This window comes from Sparus aurata, chromosome 15 (assembly GCF_900880675.1).
Source record: "Sparus aurata chromosome 15, fSpaAur1.1, whole genome shotgun sequence".
NCBI classification, from domain to species: Eukaryota; Metazoa; Chordata; class Actinopteri; order Spariformes; family Sparidae; genus Sparus; species Sparus aurata.
Genome location: NC_044201.1, coordinates 11,557,711 through 11,574,933, shown reverse-complemented (window position 1 = coordinate 11,574,933; position 17,223 = coordinate 11,557,711). Strand labels below are relative to the sequence as shown.

The 17,223-nt window shown below is 44.5% G+C and overlaps 1 protein-coding gene across 2 annotated transcripts in view; it reads right to left on the bottom strand.

Annotated features, from left to right (window-relative positions):
• itga9 (integrin, alpha 9) overlaps positions 1-17,223 on the bottom strand; it is a 56,563-nt gene that overhangs the window by 6,509 nt on the left and 32,831 nt on the right. For both annotated transcript variants that reach the window (XM_030442754.1, XM_030442755.1), the window contains 11 exons: positions 11,880-12,032; positions 10,456-10,532; positions 9,889-10,036; positions 5,953-6,039; positions 5,701-5,780; positions 5,251-5,334; positions 4,381-4,489; positions 4,148-4,255; positions 2,757-2,882; positions 2,456-2,575; positions 2,271-2,366 (listed from right to left, as the gene is read on the bottom strand). In XM_030442754.1, coding sequence (XP_030298614.1) covers positions 2,271-2,366; positions 2,456-2,575; positions 2,757-2,882; positions 4,148-4,255; positions 4,381-4,489; positions 5,251-5,334; positions 5,701-5,780; positions 5,953-6,039; positions 9,889-10,036; positions 10,456-10,532; positions 11,880-12,032 — 1,188 coding nt within the window. The remainder of the gene's footprint in view (positions 1-2,270; positions 2,367-2,455; positions 2,576-2,756; positions 2,883-4,147; positions 4,256-4,380; positions 4,490-5,250; positions 5,335-5,700; positions 5,781-5,952; positions 6,040-9,888; positions 10,037-10,455; positions 10,533-11,879; positions 12,033-17,223) is intronic.

The following is a 17,223-nucleotide window of genomic DNA, read 5'->3' as shown; positions in this document are numbered from 1 at the left end:
GGAGCAATACCCTTCCATAGTCCAGTACTTTGGTGGGTGGCAAAATGGACCAAGCTGGTAGCATGGCAGTAAACTCTTCATCAGTGCCTCCAACTGTGTGAGATAATTTATTTTCTTATCACTGGCACTGTATGAACAACATCAAACTAGTCATAAGCTCGACAATCGCTGGTGCACATCAATGCGTTTAATGCCAACAAGCATCCATTTTCTGAGGTCAGTGCAATTGAAAATAATTTATGACACACTCCCTTTTTCAATTTGAAGCCTCATTCCTTTACACTGATTCCATGAAGCCCAGAATGAGACAAATTTCTGAGAGTTATCTCGTCCGCTCCGGGAGGCTCGGCAGATCTTAAAAAATAGCCTGGTTCCACGATAAATAAGAGCTATTTATGCCGTTTCCCATGACATGGGTGAACACTGACCTACTGGATAATCTGTCCCTGACAGCAAATTCATTTCACTTAACCCAAAGCACACTGTAACACTTAAAAATAACAGTGGACAGTATCCGGCGAGAGACGCTGCATTTATTGTAATTAAGCAAACACAATTATTTTAAAGCACTTTCTAGCACCAGTGCTTTGACTTTCATTTGATTTTCTAACAATTACCATCCATTTTATTTGTGTTCTGGTTTGAAAGACCGAAGCTATTTGATACTTCTGTACACGAGCCATTTCAAACAAAACTTCTTTGATGGCTTTAATTGGTTTTGCACTGAATTCACAGTAGTTTGACTGGAGTGAAGTATTGCATTACTCAGCACTGCAGCTCGGCCTGCTTCAGCATCCAGGCCTTAAATGGAAAACAACACATTCTAGGATCATAAAATAGTCGGGTTTATTTGCTATAGATCTTAAACAAAGGCAAATAACTGTATAAATAAATGTGTAACATCCAAATGTCAGATAATCCTGTCGCAAACAATGGCGGAACAATGTCATAGGCGACCGTGGAACTCCATTGTCCAATGTGCAGCGCTGCATAGGATTCAAACGTATTATGTGGCAGGAGACGCCAACTGTGAGCCAAGACACAACCAAGTGGACAAGTGAAGATTAATCTCTCTGTTGAATAGTTTCCCACATTAACACCTCCCCCTTTACTCCGAGCTCTGGAATCTAACCGTTGTTATGCATGCCATGGCGCTTGCGTGTGCAGAAAAGATGAAAGCTCGGCTGGTCGCTGCTCTCTGACTCTGACTTTCCCCATTTAGCTTGTGCAATCGGTTAATTCAAGGAATGTGCGATTGAATGTGATGTTCATTCAACTCAGCTCTGCGATGCTAAATATGTAGCACGCGTACTCACAACAGATTCCTATAGTTATTGTTTACATGCCACAAGGGATGAAGTGAGCTGTGCTCGCTGTGAGCAATACAAGCAGGAACCACAAATTATACTTTTCAGTGTGTACTCTAGCCACAAGTTTACTGAAACCTACGGGGGGAATGATCGCTGGAATGAGCACACTCGCTGAGTGCTGAAAGAGCAGCATGGTATGGACAGATTCATGGAAGGTCTGAATTTTCCGAACACGTCTGAAGCTCAGGGTCAGCAGGGCCGCAGCCCGGTCAGCACCCTAATCACTTGAGAGATCCGACTGCGAGCCTGCTGGGGGCTCAATATAATCATCAGGTCTGATCTGGTGGAGCATTCAATCACTCAGCGAACAACAGCGGGGGGAGGGTCTGTCCTTCAGCACAGCTGAGGACCCCGAAATGCAGCCGACGTACAGTATACCCGCAGTCCCCAGCTGTTTCCTGAGCTCACATCAGCCGCTCAAGGACTGCCTAACCACATCATGATGGACTGTGCATCTAAACATATAAATGTATATGCTTATTAATAGATTTTTGGCCAGCTTTTCTATGTAGCGAGAACCCCATCCATAAACCGGAAAAGCCTGGATTCAAGCCTTATCTAGCTTTCACTCAAGGTTTAAAGGTGGAAAACCCTAACCCTCTGCTGACACCTTCAAAAAGCAGCTTATTTATTCAAACTGGCCTTTGTCTCACCTAGTGTAGTTCAGTGTTTTTTATTTAACATTTTTTATGATCTGTTACGTTCTACTTGCGCTCTAACTTTAACAATTTTGCTTTGTGAAAGTGTGAAAGATGTTATCTCCTTCCTCACTGCTAGATGCCACTAAAATCTACACACTGGACTTTTTTCTGTGTGCTGTATTTAACGTTCTTTGCATTCTGTCAAAAGCAGCTGAATCAGTGTGATAGATGGTGAACTAACAGTTCATGATGTACTCACAGAAATGTCCTCTGGCAGGCCATTTGGCACCTCCAGCGTCCTGTCATTTACTTGCACGTTGCCCCGCGTCACAAACTGGATGACAGAGGAACTGTCCTGTGGGTTGAAAGACAGCGGATGCCTGTTAATAACAGGGTCACAATAACCTGCAACCGGATCTATCAAGATCGCGACTTGTGTCTTACCCTTTTAAGAATTTCAGTGTTGAGTAGGAGTTTTATATCTATGCTCAGAGCTTCTTCTGTTAACTGTGGACCCAGACTGCAGGAGATTGTCATGCACGCTCTTCCAGGTCGGTCGCAGTCCTTTATTTGGAAAAAAGAAGGAGAAACGGAAAGTTAGGAAAGAGCAGGGGAAAGTGTGTGGGAGAGAGAAGTGTGATAAACAGATGTTGTGGCGACTAACAAAAATAAGGAATCCTCACAGGGGGCTGACTGTCAGTGACCTCTGAAAGGTTAAAGTGCAAGTTGCGGGCTGCTTATTTACCAAGACTTTGCGTCCTGATTTGGTGAAGAAGGCAAATATGGTGTGGAAGATGCTCTCCCTGTCCTGGGGGATGGTGCACGGTGTCGGGTTCCTGTGAGGGGTGCAGTTCCCTCGGCCGTCGGCCACCTGAAACAGAACGGTGGTGAATATTCAGGTAAAATCATGTGCAATTAATAAAAATAAAAAACACAAATGTTCCATTGTTGAGTTAAAATAGGACATGCGGCACGGTGTTGGCAGGTTTATGTTGCAAAGATAAATTTGGATTTGGGTTTGACAGCAAAAATGTAGACATAAGCACTTTTGTCACCTGAACTGGCCCAATCCTGCCATTGTTATGAGTCTCCAGGGCTAACAGGAAGCTCTCCCAAACAAGAAGCTGGTACCCCTCCCACACACATTTCCCATATGGAGTGATTTAGAGGTGTCTGGTTTACTGCCCTCCCCCCAGGGAACACTTCCCCTTTCCCCTCTCCAGCTCGGACCGACCCAAAGCTCTGGAGGTGGAAATCTCCTCTGGCCTTCCTCATTGTCTGCTCTGTTGCCACCCAGCATGTCTGCGCTTTTATGGCAACACTTTCTCACGTCCTGCACTGGTGCGAGGATTCATAGGCTGCGCTGACTTAAACCTTAACTTTACCATTATTATTCTACAGTAAATAAAGGTTCATGGGATTTCTGTGCAGAAAAAGGGGAACGTGTGGAGCAACGGTCAAGAACTTGTAAGTCACGTCTGAAGAAATAAAACATAAGAATATCTGGCAATAAAATATAAGTGTGCAACTGTCCGCTGTGCCACAGGCCAGACGCAGTGTGAACAGCGTTTATGATGTGTGGTTCCAGGCTGGGGATGGTACGGAGCAGTAGCCAGCTCTGCAGGTGTCCCATTCCTGTTCCGTGCAAGCTGTCTGATCCCCTGAAAGTGATTCCAGATGGGCTCAAGGAGGGTGGGATACAGTCCGACCCGTCTGCCCATTCACAGTAAATACAATTAATGGCTTGAGCCCCCCCACAATCTACCTATATGAAAAGAGCAATGCAAGGGTTAAGAAAACATCTACACCCAGCGGGAGGATTGTGTTTCTTTATCTAAATGCAAAATGTTGTGAAACGAAATGGCTGGCGAGCTTCGGTAGCAACGTCAACACTTTGGCCTGGATTTTCACTGGCCCACTGGTGCCTCGCACTAAGCAAATTGCCCATTCCATGACAAGAAGCCTGCGGATTAGCAGCTTTCTGTATACAAATGTGTCCTCCGAGGAAGAGAGGCAAAGCAGAGAAGCGTAGGTTGGATGAATTAGCTCAAAATGTGGCCGCCTGCAGGTGAGTAAACTAATAAATAACGGTCTGGGCTGGATAAACAATGTAGATTGACTGCTGTTGGCATCCACCTGTGTTTCAATGATGTGGAACATGTCAGCTCCGCTGCCAGCCAGCCGGTTGGGTATCCTGATGTCCACAGTGGAGCCAGGCAGCCTGCTGGGCCCCTTGTTTATGGCCTGGAACCACATCAGACAGAGAGAGAGAGAGAGAGAGAGAGAGAGAGAGAGAAAGGAAAAGATAAGTGAATATATAGAGAAATATAAAAACACTGAAAATCCTGCGTGATTTGAGCAGGCGGTACCTGGAAAGTGAGATTGAGAGGCTGAAAGTTGCACTCCATGTCCTCCAACTGGACGAAGCGCGAGGCGTCGATGGAGTTTCCGTACACGAAGGAGCTCGGGGTAACCACACTGCAGCGAGGAAACATTCATTTATTTAAAAGCGCGCACACATGCATTTAAAGAGCTTCATCAAAGTGTCTGGCTTCCGTCATGTTATTAGCTGGACAGCAGAGATAGGTTTTTTTTCAGGTATGAGTCAGATGAGCCCAGCTTTGCTCTGTAGCCTCCCCTCACATTAAAGACACACAGCACGGCAGCCTTATCAGATGTCAGGGTTCTGGCGGATTTGGGCTGTTTTACATCTCTTTCCGTTCTCTGTGAAGCTGAGCTATGATAAAACGCTCAGAGATAAGGCTTTTCAAGTTGACATGCTCCATACTGACAAAAGCACTCCCCCGCCTTGTGAGAGCCAACAGATGAGCAGCTAAGGTCTTCATTTGAGGCAAATCAACTCAGACAGCTTTAAAAGCAGTGTATGTAATTTCTGCCACTAGGTGTCTTGCACTCAAAAAAATTGGAGCCAGTGTCTTTATTGTTAAGCAACAGCCATTGCTGAAAATATATCTACGCAACACAGAAATGTGGACGAAGTTGAGTCTCCTTCACCAGCTTCCTTTTCATTCTCTGACTTTCCAGGAGGCTAGAGCGAAACGCAGTGTTACCTTGAGTAAAATTTAGGTTTCCATGGGTCTGAACATTGTTGAAAACATTTGGGATAATTAAAGTACATAACTCAACAAACTATAAAGTAAATTCTAGCCGTTTTTATGCAGAAATTTTACGTATTTTAGTAGCAAGTATACTGTAATGGGTGTTTGCCTTGTTCTTACCCAGTAATAGTCGTGTCTGTCTCGTGAACCAGAGGGATGGACAGATCCAGACTGTTGTCAGAGAGTTTGTGCTCGGGATTGGCGCTACAACATACAAGGAGAAATAAAGTTATTCTTCCATTTTGTGAATCAATTTAGGATTAAAATTCTACAGACACCAATGATAAACTTCTATATTGCATGGGGCATACATTCAGACAAATTAAAGGTGAAACATGTGAGAATGTTAATTAAAAACATTGAAGAAATTATTTTGTCATTAGGTTATCCATGTGTTTTATCTACTGAAGTTATTATGCCAACCATTTAGCTTCGGCATCCACGGATGGTCAATTCTGTCAAACATGTTGCACCTTTAATGATGATAATCAAGTGTTTTTACTCAAAGGAATCCTTTTTAAATAAACAACTCATAGGCAGGCACTAAAATGTGAGACTCATCACACTCACCTTTTTGCTTGAACTAAGAACTGCAATGTGTCATTTTCCCCGGAGAGCTGACTTGTGTCAAATATCACCGCAAAATGATACTGGGGAGCAAAAGACAGAATAAACCAGTGTGTCATTCACTGTTTTCCATGATAGAGTATAATTGCTGTTTGTCTTCACACCATTGTTCTTCACTGAGAGAACGACAACTCTGAAAGTGGTTTGCACGCAGTTTTGTCAACGGGCGATAAATTCCATGTTCGTTCGCGCTACCTTAGTCTGCGCTCTCATGAAGGGAAATCCCACGCTGCATTTGAGGAAGTCCAAATCAACAAGTCCACAGGAAATACCCTTCTCTTCCTGCAAAAAGACAGATAGACAGAGTGTTAGAGGAGGGGATATAGACAGACAGACTGGAGACAGAGTGGGTGACACTCGTGGAGGAAGTAGACGAGATGCAGATTGGGACAGGGAACAGTCAGTTTTGATAAGTTGTATGTTGTGTGTACAGGGTAATCTGCTACACATGCAAGGCTGAAACCACACACACACACACACACCTGCGGTCATATACAGTAAGATTGAAGTGTTTTGCTCGAAACAGATGTCGATATGGAAAAGAATAGGTTCTCACATCTCATTGAAGTTCTAAATTAGGTTAAATGAAAAATGTGCAAAGCGGTGATGGCACACACACATCCTGGCGGGTGGGTAATTGGACAACCTCCAGGCTGTGTGTTTGGAAGCTTGTCTAAACAGTATGGAGCTTCACCGGCTGCGCTGTGTAAACACTCGGGCCTTGACCCGACGAGGAGTAAGAATTCTTTTAGCGAGAGTTCACTGCGAGGCTGTCGACTGAGCTTGTGTGCTGGGAGCATGAAAGAGGGCAGAGATGCATAAAACGATAGAGAGACAGGAGAGCGCCGCTGGGAGATTCAGCAGGGGGCTTAAGGCAAGTCATACAAAACGTCTGCGTGCACGGGCAGCCGTCCAGTTTGGGCCTGTGTTTATGACATGCTTCCAAAAGCGATAAAGAGGAGAGGTGTGAAGGTTGTCTCCACTGGCATATTTAAAGGTGCACATCCATCTACAGCATCATCCACACTCCCGTTCCCCTTATTCAGCAGATTCCCAGAGTTCAGGGTGTGGCAGTGCCCTCCATCTTCATTAAGTCAGCTCAAATAAGCAGCGCTGCCCTTTGCATGGAGGCTACGGCGAGTTCTGTGAGGAGGGGGGAGGTGGGGACCCGAGCACAACTGGCACTGATGGAATTTCCTCTATTTCCTGTATTCCTCCGTGCTGCTGTGCAAACACCGCCTGTCCCACGGGGCTGGGCAGGATCGGGGAAGTCAGCCTGTTTACCCATCATCCACCTGGCAGCCCTTGAGAGAGAGCAGAGCACTCAGACTTATGGAGAGTGGTGCCCCCATGGGGAGAAGAGTGACAAAAGTCTGTTTGTTCAGCACTTCTTCACTTTCTTTCTCTTGTCTTTCTCCGTCAGAAACAAATACACGCTGGGGTTTTCACAAATGGCAGGCCCATTTAACATCACTGGGATTGTTTGCACTGGTTTAACGTCAGATGAAGCCTCGGGTGGAGGAGTACGTCAGTGTGGATGACACACGGGAGGCTCATTTTCTGCATGTTCTACATGTCTCTTTATGACTCAAACCACTGGGGTGCTTGTACATTTCTTTCATTTCATTTTTGCTTTCTTTGTACTTTGAACAAGATCTACTTTTGGTTTACATGGTATGTGCAAAGCTGCACTTCACAGCCAAGATTCGAGCTTTCTTCGATTTGAAAGTCCACCGAAATTCACAACTTCACACATTTCTCAGTTGCATTCCCGACTTCTGGGCTTTTTACCATGATGCTCATTTTGGTCCAACTGTTGAATCACCAGAAATCAATGGTGGAAGAAGTATTCCAGCAGTTTGACCACAATAAAATAATATTCCAGCCATTCAAGGCAGTTTACAACACTTGCCACATCCACCCATTCACACACTGATGACAGAGGCCACAGTCGCCCCAAACTTAAAGGAGATATATTATGCTAATTTTCAGGTTCATAATTATATTTTGGGTTACTACTAGAAGAAGTTTATACACTTTAATGCTCAAAAAACACATCAGGTTTCTCATACTGTCCAGTGCTGCAGCTCTGTATTGCCCCTGCCCAACACTGGAATTAAGGGTGGGAGAATTATTGAGGCGTTTCAGGAGCAGCGTTTTCTGTTGGAGAGAGGAGCTTCTGTTTGGCGTGGACCTTGACCCTTTTAACTTACAAGATCTTCTTCAAGATGCACAAGAACCATATTTAAAACAAATGTTAAATTAAATGTAAATGCACAATATGTCTCCCTTTAAGTAAAAGTACAGAGGTATTATCAGCAAAATAAACTGAAAGTATCAAAATTTTAAACGTGACAGAAGCATAAAATGCCTAGAAAATGGTTGGGGTTCTGAGGGGTTAAAATATAAGACCGGCAGACGTGAAGCTAACTCTTTATGTATTGCTGTCCAGTTTAGTCGAACAAAAAAGCAAAAGCAACCATGGTGTCCAGATACACTGTCGTAGAGGTAAAGCTCTGCAAGAAATACAGTGGCACTAAACATCTGCCACGTCTCAGGTCTTTTATGAAAAAAAGAAAACAACAGAGATGAAAAAAAAAAAAAAAAAAAAAAGAAAGCCCAGAAGCCAGTCTCCGAGTCCCATGGGAGTGAAGGCGGTGAAGCCAGTTCACCTCCACAGCTTTCTGACAGCTTGTGTTGCAAGAACAACAGAGAGATAACTCAGCCCACTCACGCTAAATATGAAGGGGAGTACGAGGAACACTTCGCTCGCTGGAACAAAGCCTCAGGGGAGGATTGTGAGCTGACCTTAACTTTACCAAAAAGGGGTCACATCATCGCCTCAGACTTCTCCAGTAGTAATTAGAAAATGTCTCAAAGAGCATCTGGTGGTAAATCTGCTCGGTGGCCTCTCTGTCATCTCTTCATGCTGCTTACTTCCTGTTCCCCTTGTGCAGCAGCAGGCCACCCCGACTTATCAGGTTCCTGCTCGAAATGAGGCTCTGCGGCGGCTGGTAACCTGATACTTAATTACTTCATTAGATTTGCTATGAAACTCAAACTGACACACTGTTTTTCTAATATTTGCCTGCAGCGTGTATTCTATCTAAATTCAATTTTGGCTTTGTTTGGGGGGGGGGTTAAATCATGTCGCAGGTTGTGCGCCTTACAGAGCCGGCCCTCGTCCATCAAAGACGCGCAGAACCCAGCTGGAGGATAAACACGAGGTCCATTATGCTGGGGAGAAGCCTCCGTGATGGATGCCGTCCCCTCGAGCGACTGGATAAGCTGCCGTGAACCTGAACAGGCTCGTATCAGGGTTGTCCGTCCTCTTTGCAACAAGTGAGCGAACAGACGCGAGCAGAGGCAGAGGAGGCTGCTGTGAAATCCATCCACATGAGGCGTGATGAGTGTCGAGGAAATTCTCTCAGGTTTAATGTGGGATGGCAGTGGGCAGATATTTCTTTAACAGTGACAGAATGCTGAAATCGTTTTCTTTTGGGGGTCAGGGAGTGCGAGGCCTGATCGATATCTCCATGAAGGCCAGTCGTAATCCGCGCTTCACATACCTGTATTTACCCGATTAAACGTGGCAGTATTCAATCTGGTGTGAGGGATTTTTTTTCTGACGTGAATAATGTGTTTCGAACGGTACATAAGTCAAGCTTGTGGGAACATGAAGCATGTGCATTCTGATTTGTTCTCGTGCGTGAAGCTCATATGCTGCTGACATGGTGTGTCTGCCTTGAAAGAGACAGAGGAGCGTGTGACAGGTCGGCCCCCGAGGAGCCGACCTATGAGACGGGGCAGCTGTTGTGGGGCTCTGCTGCTCCGCATCCTTTCATCCGCAGGGCTCAGGCGAAGCTTTAGGTTGAACTGTCGCCTCGCAGGTCTGTGTTTCTGTACGCTGCACTTGTTTAGACTGTAAGCCTGACGTATAATCAGTCTTTTAAAATAAACCGTCTTGTTGAAAATGTAGTGGAAATCAGTGGAAATGGCATTCGGCTGACACTCGTGTAAAATCTGGCACTCTGTGTCATTGGATTCTCTGTGCCTTATCCACATCTGTTCAGTAGAAATAAACACGTGCACTCGGGTAAATAAACAGCAGACACTTGAAGAGCGACGGACCTTCTGCCAGAAGTTGATGTAAAAAACCTCTCTGGAGAAGTTGAAGTAGATGTTGGTGTCGTAGGCGTCGTCGCCGGCGTTGGAGATGGTCAGGTTCAAAGAGACGTTCTTCACTCCTCCGAGCGCCAAATGGGGTTTGCTGTGTTGCCTGATGGGAAGAGGAAGTAAACAATGCATTTCAGAGAATAAATAAAGTTTGGGATGTCACAGGAGGAGCAGTCAGAGAAGATTAATCGCTTAGGAGTCTGTTTGTTTCATTTGGAACATTTTTAACTTTAAAATGACAGTAAACTTTGTTTTTGGGGTAAAACAAAAAATATATGTGAGGGGCACGGTTTGCCGAGACAGGACACATCCCATCAGAAAAATGTACAGAGAGCAGAGACACACAATAAAAAGAGAGGGAACTCCCTAAGTACGGAAAAACATATGGATATCCTCCAAGCATGCGTCATGGTTCCACTCCCCACACCCACATGGCCTATGACGTCAGCTCGCTTCCTCAGCCCTGAAGCAAAGGCCAAGACAGAGAGAGAATGTAAACTGTGAAGTCAAAATGTTTTTTACCCGGAGAGCAGCATTTTCCCATGAAGCCTCAGGTCTGCAGCGCAGTCGTCTGACAGGCAGTTCTTCTCAAACCAAGTCTGATGAGGAAACAGCAAAGTACACAGATCATATGACCTCATGCTGGCCGTGCACTGAACACACACCGACTGCACATTCGGACTAGGGGGCAGTGTTGTGTTGTTGTTGGAGCTGAGGGCCACAATCTTTGCTCCATCTGATCTGTCCTTTAATCAGTCGGAGCATGGTCCTTGGTTTTAAATCATGAAAGGGAACTTAAGTCAAGCAGGGAATCTCGATGTAACGTTGATGAGTCTCAGATGAATGGATTCTGTAGGTGCTAAGAGACGCAAATCCCTCCATGTTTTCGAGAAGTGCAGACAGCGGGGGAAACACATGTGGGGCAGGTTAGAGGTGGTTGCAAAGAAAATAAATGAATCAGTCTTTTTGGATTCCAGTCAAGAGAAGCTAACACAGCCAATAATAAGCCAGTAACCAACACCGAATCATTATAACCTCAATTTGAGCCATTTCCTTCAATCCTTCTGTGGTCCGAGGGAGGACCACTTTGTTCTTTATTATCAATCGAGGAGATGACCTTCATCAGCATCTTAATTCGCTCACAAGTGCTGAGTGACTTCTTATTCTCATCCACTGAAGCACGCCTGAACCGAAGCTTTTCTACCACAAAGGATGATATGGTGAACATGTATGAAAAATGAGATTGAGAGAGGCTAAAATGTAATAAAATATTGGTCTTGTGACTGTAATTGTATCAGATATGTTCACAATGTGCAGATATTAAAGCATATAACTGGTCAGGGTTCATTTTGAATCATCATGACACACTTGTTTGTTACAACATTTTGATCTTTTTTTTCATTATTCATTTTCATCAGACACTGAGAAACCTCTGTTATGCTCACTTTCTAGTTCATACTTTTATTTTGTGTCTATTAAAACATGTTTCCAGGCTTTAATGTTCCAAAAACACATTACTCTTCTCATATTCTCTGGTTGCTGCTGCACCTCTATTCACACTCTGTCTGAACACTGAACACTGAACACGTTTTAGTGCCTGTCTCTTTAAGGAAGCCCAGTCTGCTCTGATTAGTCAGCTCTTACAGACCTGAGCAGGTACTGTCCACCGCCCATGGTTTTACATCAGCCCCTCTCATTTTTTTGCAGCCACAGCCATGCTGAGGACGGTGACTGTATAGTTGTGACATCACAACCTTACATAAGTCTTGACAGCTTGTTTTAAGACAGTTTCTGAATATAGGCAGTGCGCATATGTCAGTTGATTTTGATACTTTTATAGTATCTATACAGCACTTAGACCTGCTTTACAACAAAAACATGTGAAAATCTAACTCACATTAAAGACCAAAAGATTTCGTAAAGACGTGTTTCTCAGGGTGATTTACCTCATTCCTCACTGCGATCTGTTTTCCTTTCCCCCATCGTAGCACCGGAGTGAGTGCCGGCAGATCTCTCTCCTGGTGCCCCGTCAGCACATGCTTCCCCAGGCTGTAAGCCACCTCGAACGTGATGGCTGTGAACACTTCCTTCACATCTTTCTGCAGAGAGCACAAAAACAAAAACAGGGCCGTTGCAGAGGATTTGTCCCACCGTACGACATGAGACTGATTCTGACCTCAAAAAAGATAACTGTCATGTAACAGCCGGGGTAATTATGGTAATTGAACATCTTTCTGTAATCGAGGCCTGGCGTAAAGACTGATTGCACAGCAGATTATCGGGAAGATCACACAGTCTGGTTACAATGTTATCACTGCAATTACTGTGCCAAAGATCCACAGATGTAATATTACTGAAGAACCACAAAACCAATCCAATCTGAGCTGGTTTAAATGGACGGGGGATGCAAACGTTCTCATCAATTATTTTTATTTATCAGTGTGTCATTTTCTGAAAGTAATAAAAGCAGGGCCACCACTAAGTTCCCAGCAAACAAACACATGGATCTTTCCTTTTTTTTTTTTTTTTTTTAAAAGCTGCTGGCTCTGCGTCTGGGAGATTTCTTTGCGTTTTCTGGCGGCTCCATCTAAGACCACAAGAGAAGTGTTTGATTTGGCATCAGGTTTGGAAACAATGCAGACAGAATGAAAACAGAGAGCTAAATGTGATCAAATCCCATTTCTTCATTAGCTGACAGCGCTGAGGGACATACATGGGAAAAGCAGATAGCGCTGTGTCTTTTTCATCTCGTCTGTCCATCACAGTTTAACTCAGGGTCTTTGAAGGCGGCTCAGCGGGTCTGGCTCGGCCCTTAGTGTCCACAAGCCGCGGCAAAACACACACAAGCTCCATAGGCAACCTGTGTCCTTTAGCTCAATGATGTCTACCAACATGCAGCCAAACCCACAATCCAAACACAAAGGGCTTCCCTGCGTTTTCCGGCGGTCACTCAGGCCACTCGTTCTTTTGCACTTTCTCTCTTTTGTCCATTATCTTAGCTTTTTCCAGTGTCCACCCGTCCTCTTTCCTCAGGGAAGCAGGTGGGCGCAGGGCCAGTCTGGGCTTTTAAACACATTAGACATCAGCAGCGGAGAACCCACCCAACTCATCAACAGTTAGACAGTTATAGCAGGAAAGAGGGAACGTTAGCGCAGGACATGAATAGACAAAAAACAGCAGGGGCTCATTTGGGAAACGGTGCTGCACACAGATAAAGGCACGGCCTTGATACTAGCATCAGTTTGTAGCGTTTTTATGTCTTTGTTTGGTTAAAGGTGCCATATGTAAGAATGTTAGGTCAAGGCAGCTGCACTTTGCAGCAGTTTAGGTTTACACAGGTGATCTGCTGAGCCTTATCCATTAAAACCCAAAGATTTTCTATTCATTATCTTCTAAAACGGCAAATATTCACATTTGAAAGGTGGAACCAGTGAATATTTTGAGCTTTTGATGCTCAGTGGGGGCTAAACAAAAAAATGACAGTTATAGTCAATTTATGCTGCTCAGAAAATGATGGTATGTTCAACATCTTAGTTTGGCAAATGAACAGACCACTATCTAACTTTAATGATTAACAATTAACCAATTATTAAAACTGTAGTAGAAAAGAGTCTTTAAATCAACCGATCAACTGATCCTCAAAGTTCTAATTGAGACGGACACCATTAAGTCGTCATTACCGCAGCAGACCTGGTCAGGATAAAGACTCAGAGGCAAGAGGTTGACCTCACATCCATCACTCGACTGCAGTTCATGCCTCATTGGTCTCATAGAGACGGTGTTGTTCTAGTAGCATGTCGGCTCAGCTGGGAGGTAACATGACACAATGTTGTAGTCAGTGCTCAACAAGTGGTGGTAAACCATGTGAAGGACTGGCAAAGCCTTCAGCCTCAGCAGCCATTAAAGCAGAATGCCTGAACCAGCCCCTGTCCGCTGGCCTCCGGGTGAACTGACCCCCTGGGAGTCCACTGCCCGGGCCTCCAGCCCCAAACTCCCACCGCTTATCTCACATTTTCACAAGCCACAGGAGAGCACAAGGGAGACGTAATGACTCCGAATAAAATGTGGTGCTTTTGCACAATCTCATGCTTAAAGAGTGCACAAGTAAACAGGCATAATCATTCCATTAAACTGTGTGCTGTGGAGGGATTTCCACATCTTTTTTAACAAAGCATCTATTATTGCGCTCACACAGGATCACTTTTCTTCAAATACAGACTGCTAACTAACTGGAGAGCTCCTAAGACTCACAGGAAGCTCATATTAGAAGTGCTGGAGGCCGTTCGGCAACACTTGGCCTCCGCTTTTATTATCCCTTGATCAATGTTGCCAATTGCCCCACCCAGGTCCACAGCCCTGGCCCGGTCACCTACTCCCTCCTGATCCTGCTTTTAATTCCTGTATTTGTGGAACAGAGGAGTTCCTGGGGGATGCCGGCTGGTGTTAACTGCCTGGTATCTATAATTTTATGGCGAGGAACCCAACAACTGTTCCTTACATGCGGGAGAAGTTCACAACAGAAAGCTTGTGACAGCTCATTCTCTGCTCAAAGACTTCCACTGTGTTAATCCTCATTCATGTATAGCGGCTGCAGGGTGGGTCACTGATCTTTTAGTAGATAGAGCAATGCTGGGATTTATGTTTAAAGACTATATCAGCTCTGGGCAATTTTAAAGCAACCATATATGACATTTAAAGAAGAAATAAAACCTTTTTCCTCCTACGAATGAAACACTGAACTCATGAGCAATAAAACAAACGCTTTCTTATTTTAATACAGTCGGGGGTTTTGCTGCTACAGCCTCAGTTAGGCTGGTACGACGAGTCGCTTATGTTGGCCAGCGTTAGCCTACTCCAGATGACTTCACTGAGTCACTACCTGCTGACTTTATTTTATCTCTTCTCTTTCTCTTAATTTTTACTCTTTTCGACTTGTCCTCAGTTACACTATGTTTGAGCATGTTTCAACCATCACAAAACAACCATTAAAAAACAGGACGTACACACCACATTTAGTTTTTTTGTCGTTTTGAAGGCAACTGACTTTAAAAATGTGCCATTGTCCTGTAACTACCAATTGTGGCCAAGTCTTGCTTTAAAGCTAATATGTGTAGATGTTTTTACTTATCCATGTGTACTAATGCATACTTATGCCATCTTTGGGCAATTATAATACTTAAAATTATTCCTGTGGCATAGGTCTTTTTTTCAGACCTCTGAATGACCACCATCATACCATGTTCGGAGATTCAAATAGGTTTGATGTCAGTGGCTGTTTCTGTCACACCAATCACAGCATTTTAGGGTGGGATTAAAAAATGTTGATATCATCCTCTCATATAGCTGGCTAGTTACCTGGCTACATCCACGAAGATGCAGAGACAGAAGAATGGCGACAGGTGTGAATGCGATGGACGCAGCCTGAAATTTTCGTGTTGGACCACTTACAGAAAAAACACAGCAAATTGGAATATTGAGAACTGTTAACTACTCCTACTCTGCATATTGATTGAAAATGACAGTCAAATTTACTATAGTTGCAGCCAGGTACGTTCATGCCTTCACAACCTCACAAACACTTGATCTCCACGGAAGATTTCAGCCCAATAAATAGAAAAGTTGTTGGTGCTATAGGGTGGACACGCCTCTGTGGACCAATGAAATGATGGACCATTTCATTCTGGTTAAAATCTGTGCAATTAATGCAATTTCTTCAGTCCCATTTGTCAGGTTAGGAGCGTGTACTTCCAGTGCGGGGTGCCAACATAAAGTATTTTTATACAGTATCCTTAGAGAGGGGAATAGTGCCAACAAAAAAGGTACATTTCCTCCATGGTCACGTTAAAAATGGTCTGAACCCTCTCACCAACCCATGGACTAAGTTACTTATCATTGGTTCCAGTCCATACTGTAGTGATGCCAGCAAACTCAGCGGGAAGCAACAATTTTTCCAGAGGTTCCCACCGTACTCTGGAAACTGTAAATCCTCGACGGCAGGACGAACAATCTGCACGTACGGATCATTTATGGCACACTTGACACAAACTCTTTCTCGCTGCATGCATGTTCATACAGTTCACTCACAGGATGGAGGACAGCTTGTGACTTTGCATGTTTGGAAAGAAAACAACTGGGATAGCAAACCCTCACCTAAAGCAGCCCTCCTCTGTGGAGCAAGGTTCCTGCCAATTTACTATCTGGCTGTTTATGTTCACACTCTGGACCCATTTATTTGGTACAGCAGAGCATGACTCCCAACTTACCATCCGTTCCTTCCCCTTCACACTTTACGCTTGCATGTATTTAGGAACGTAAACACGGCTACTGAGTGTATTAATGTGACTTGGTTGAACATATTTCACAGAGATTTTCTCTGAACTCTGCTTGAGCTCGTGTTGCAAGCTCTGATTCTCACATGTTAATTTGATCAACAAGATGGCAACGCACCAAGCTGCCCCCTTCATGCACACAAAGCAGCTCCACCACGGTGGGTGCGGGGAGCATGACGTCAGGCTGCGAAAGGCTCTGATCTTCGGTTTTAAACGCCTCATGCTTGGCTGGACCGCACCAGCGCTGCTCTCTCAGCCAGACCATTCCCTCAAAAGCATATAGCTTAAGCCCGGCCATGGGAAGTCTTTATTAACTCGTGAGAGAAACGCGCACACAGCACTCCTTTTTAGGACAATGGATGTTTGGATGACTTGCAGGTTGAGGCCATTTCATTCAAGGGCTGAACGCCAGGGAATGGAAAAAAAGCTTTATAGCTAAGTGATGAATGGATTCAGCCTGTCAGGGGTTGGGGTTATGTGTGTATAGTGAGACACCAGGAGACACGTTGAAATTGAAATTATTTACAATAATGTCCGCAGCATAAGGCAGACATGCACTCAAGCAGCTTATCTCTGCTTGTCCCTGAAGAAAGTGGAGAAATGAGACAATCGCTGAAGTTTTTAGTGTGCAGCTCTCTGCCCGATTGACTACGGGTCAAACTAAAGCAGCTGCTCGGCTCGGAATAGGTTAGCAGATGTGGAGAGTCGGGTAGGAGGAGGACAGAGTGTCGTCCAATTGTTTCAGCAAGAGAAGTTATTGGAGGAATCAAAATATGAACAGCTTCATTCTGTTTGTGAAAACGATCCGCACGCTGTAAATCTCTCTGGTCCCGTGCGTCATGGCAGAAAGATGAGAAGCCTGTGCCTGCTCTGTCACTAGAGCTTCTTAAAAAGACACAATTGCCATAGCGCACACTCATATTAAGAAGAATTATTTTTGGTTGAATCCCCTCTTGCTTGT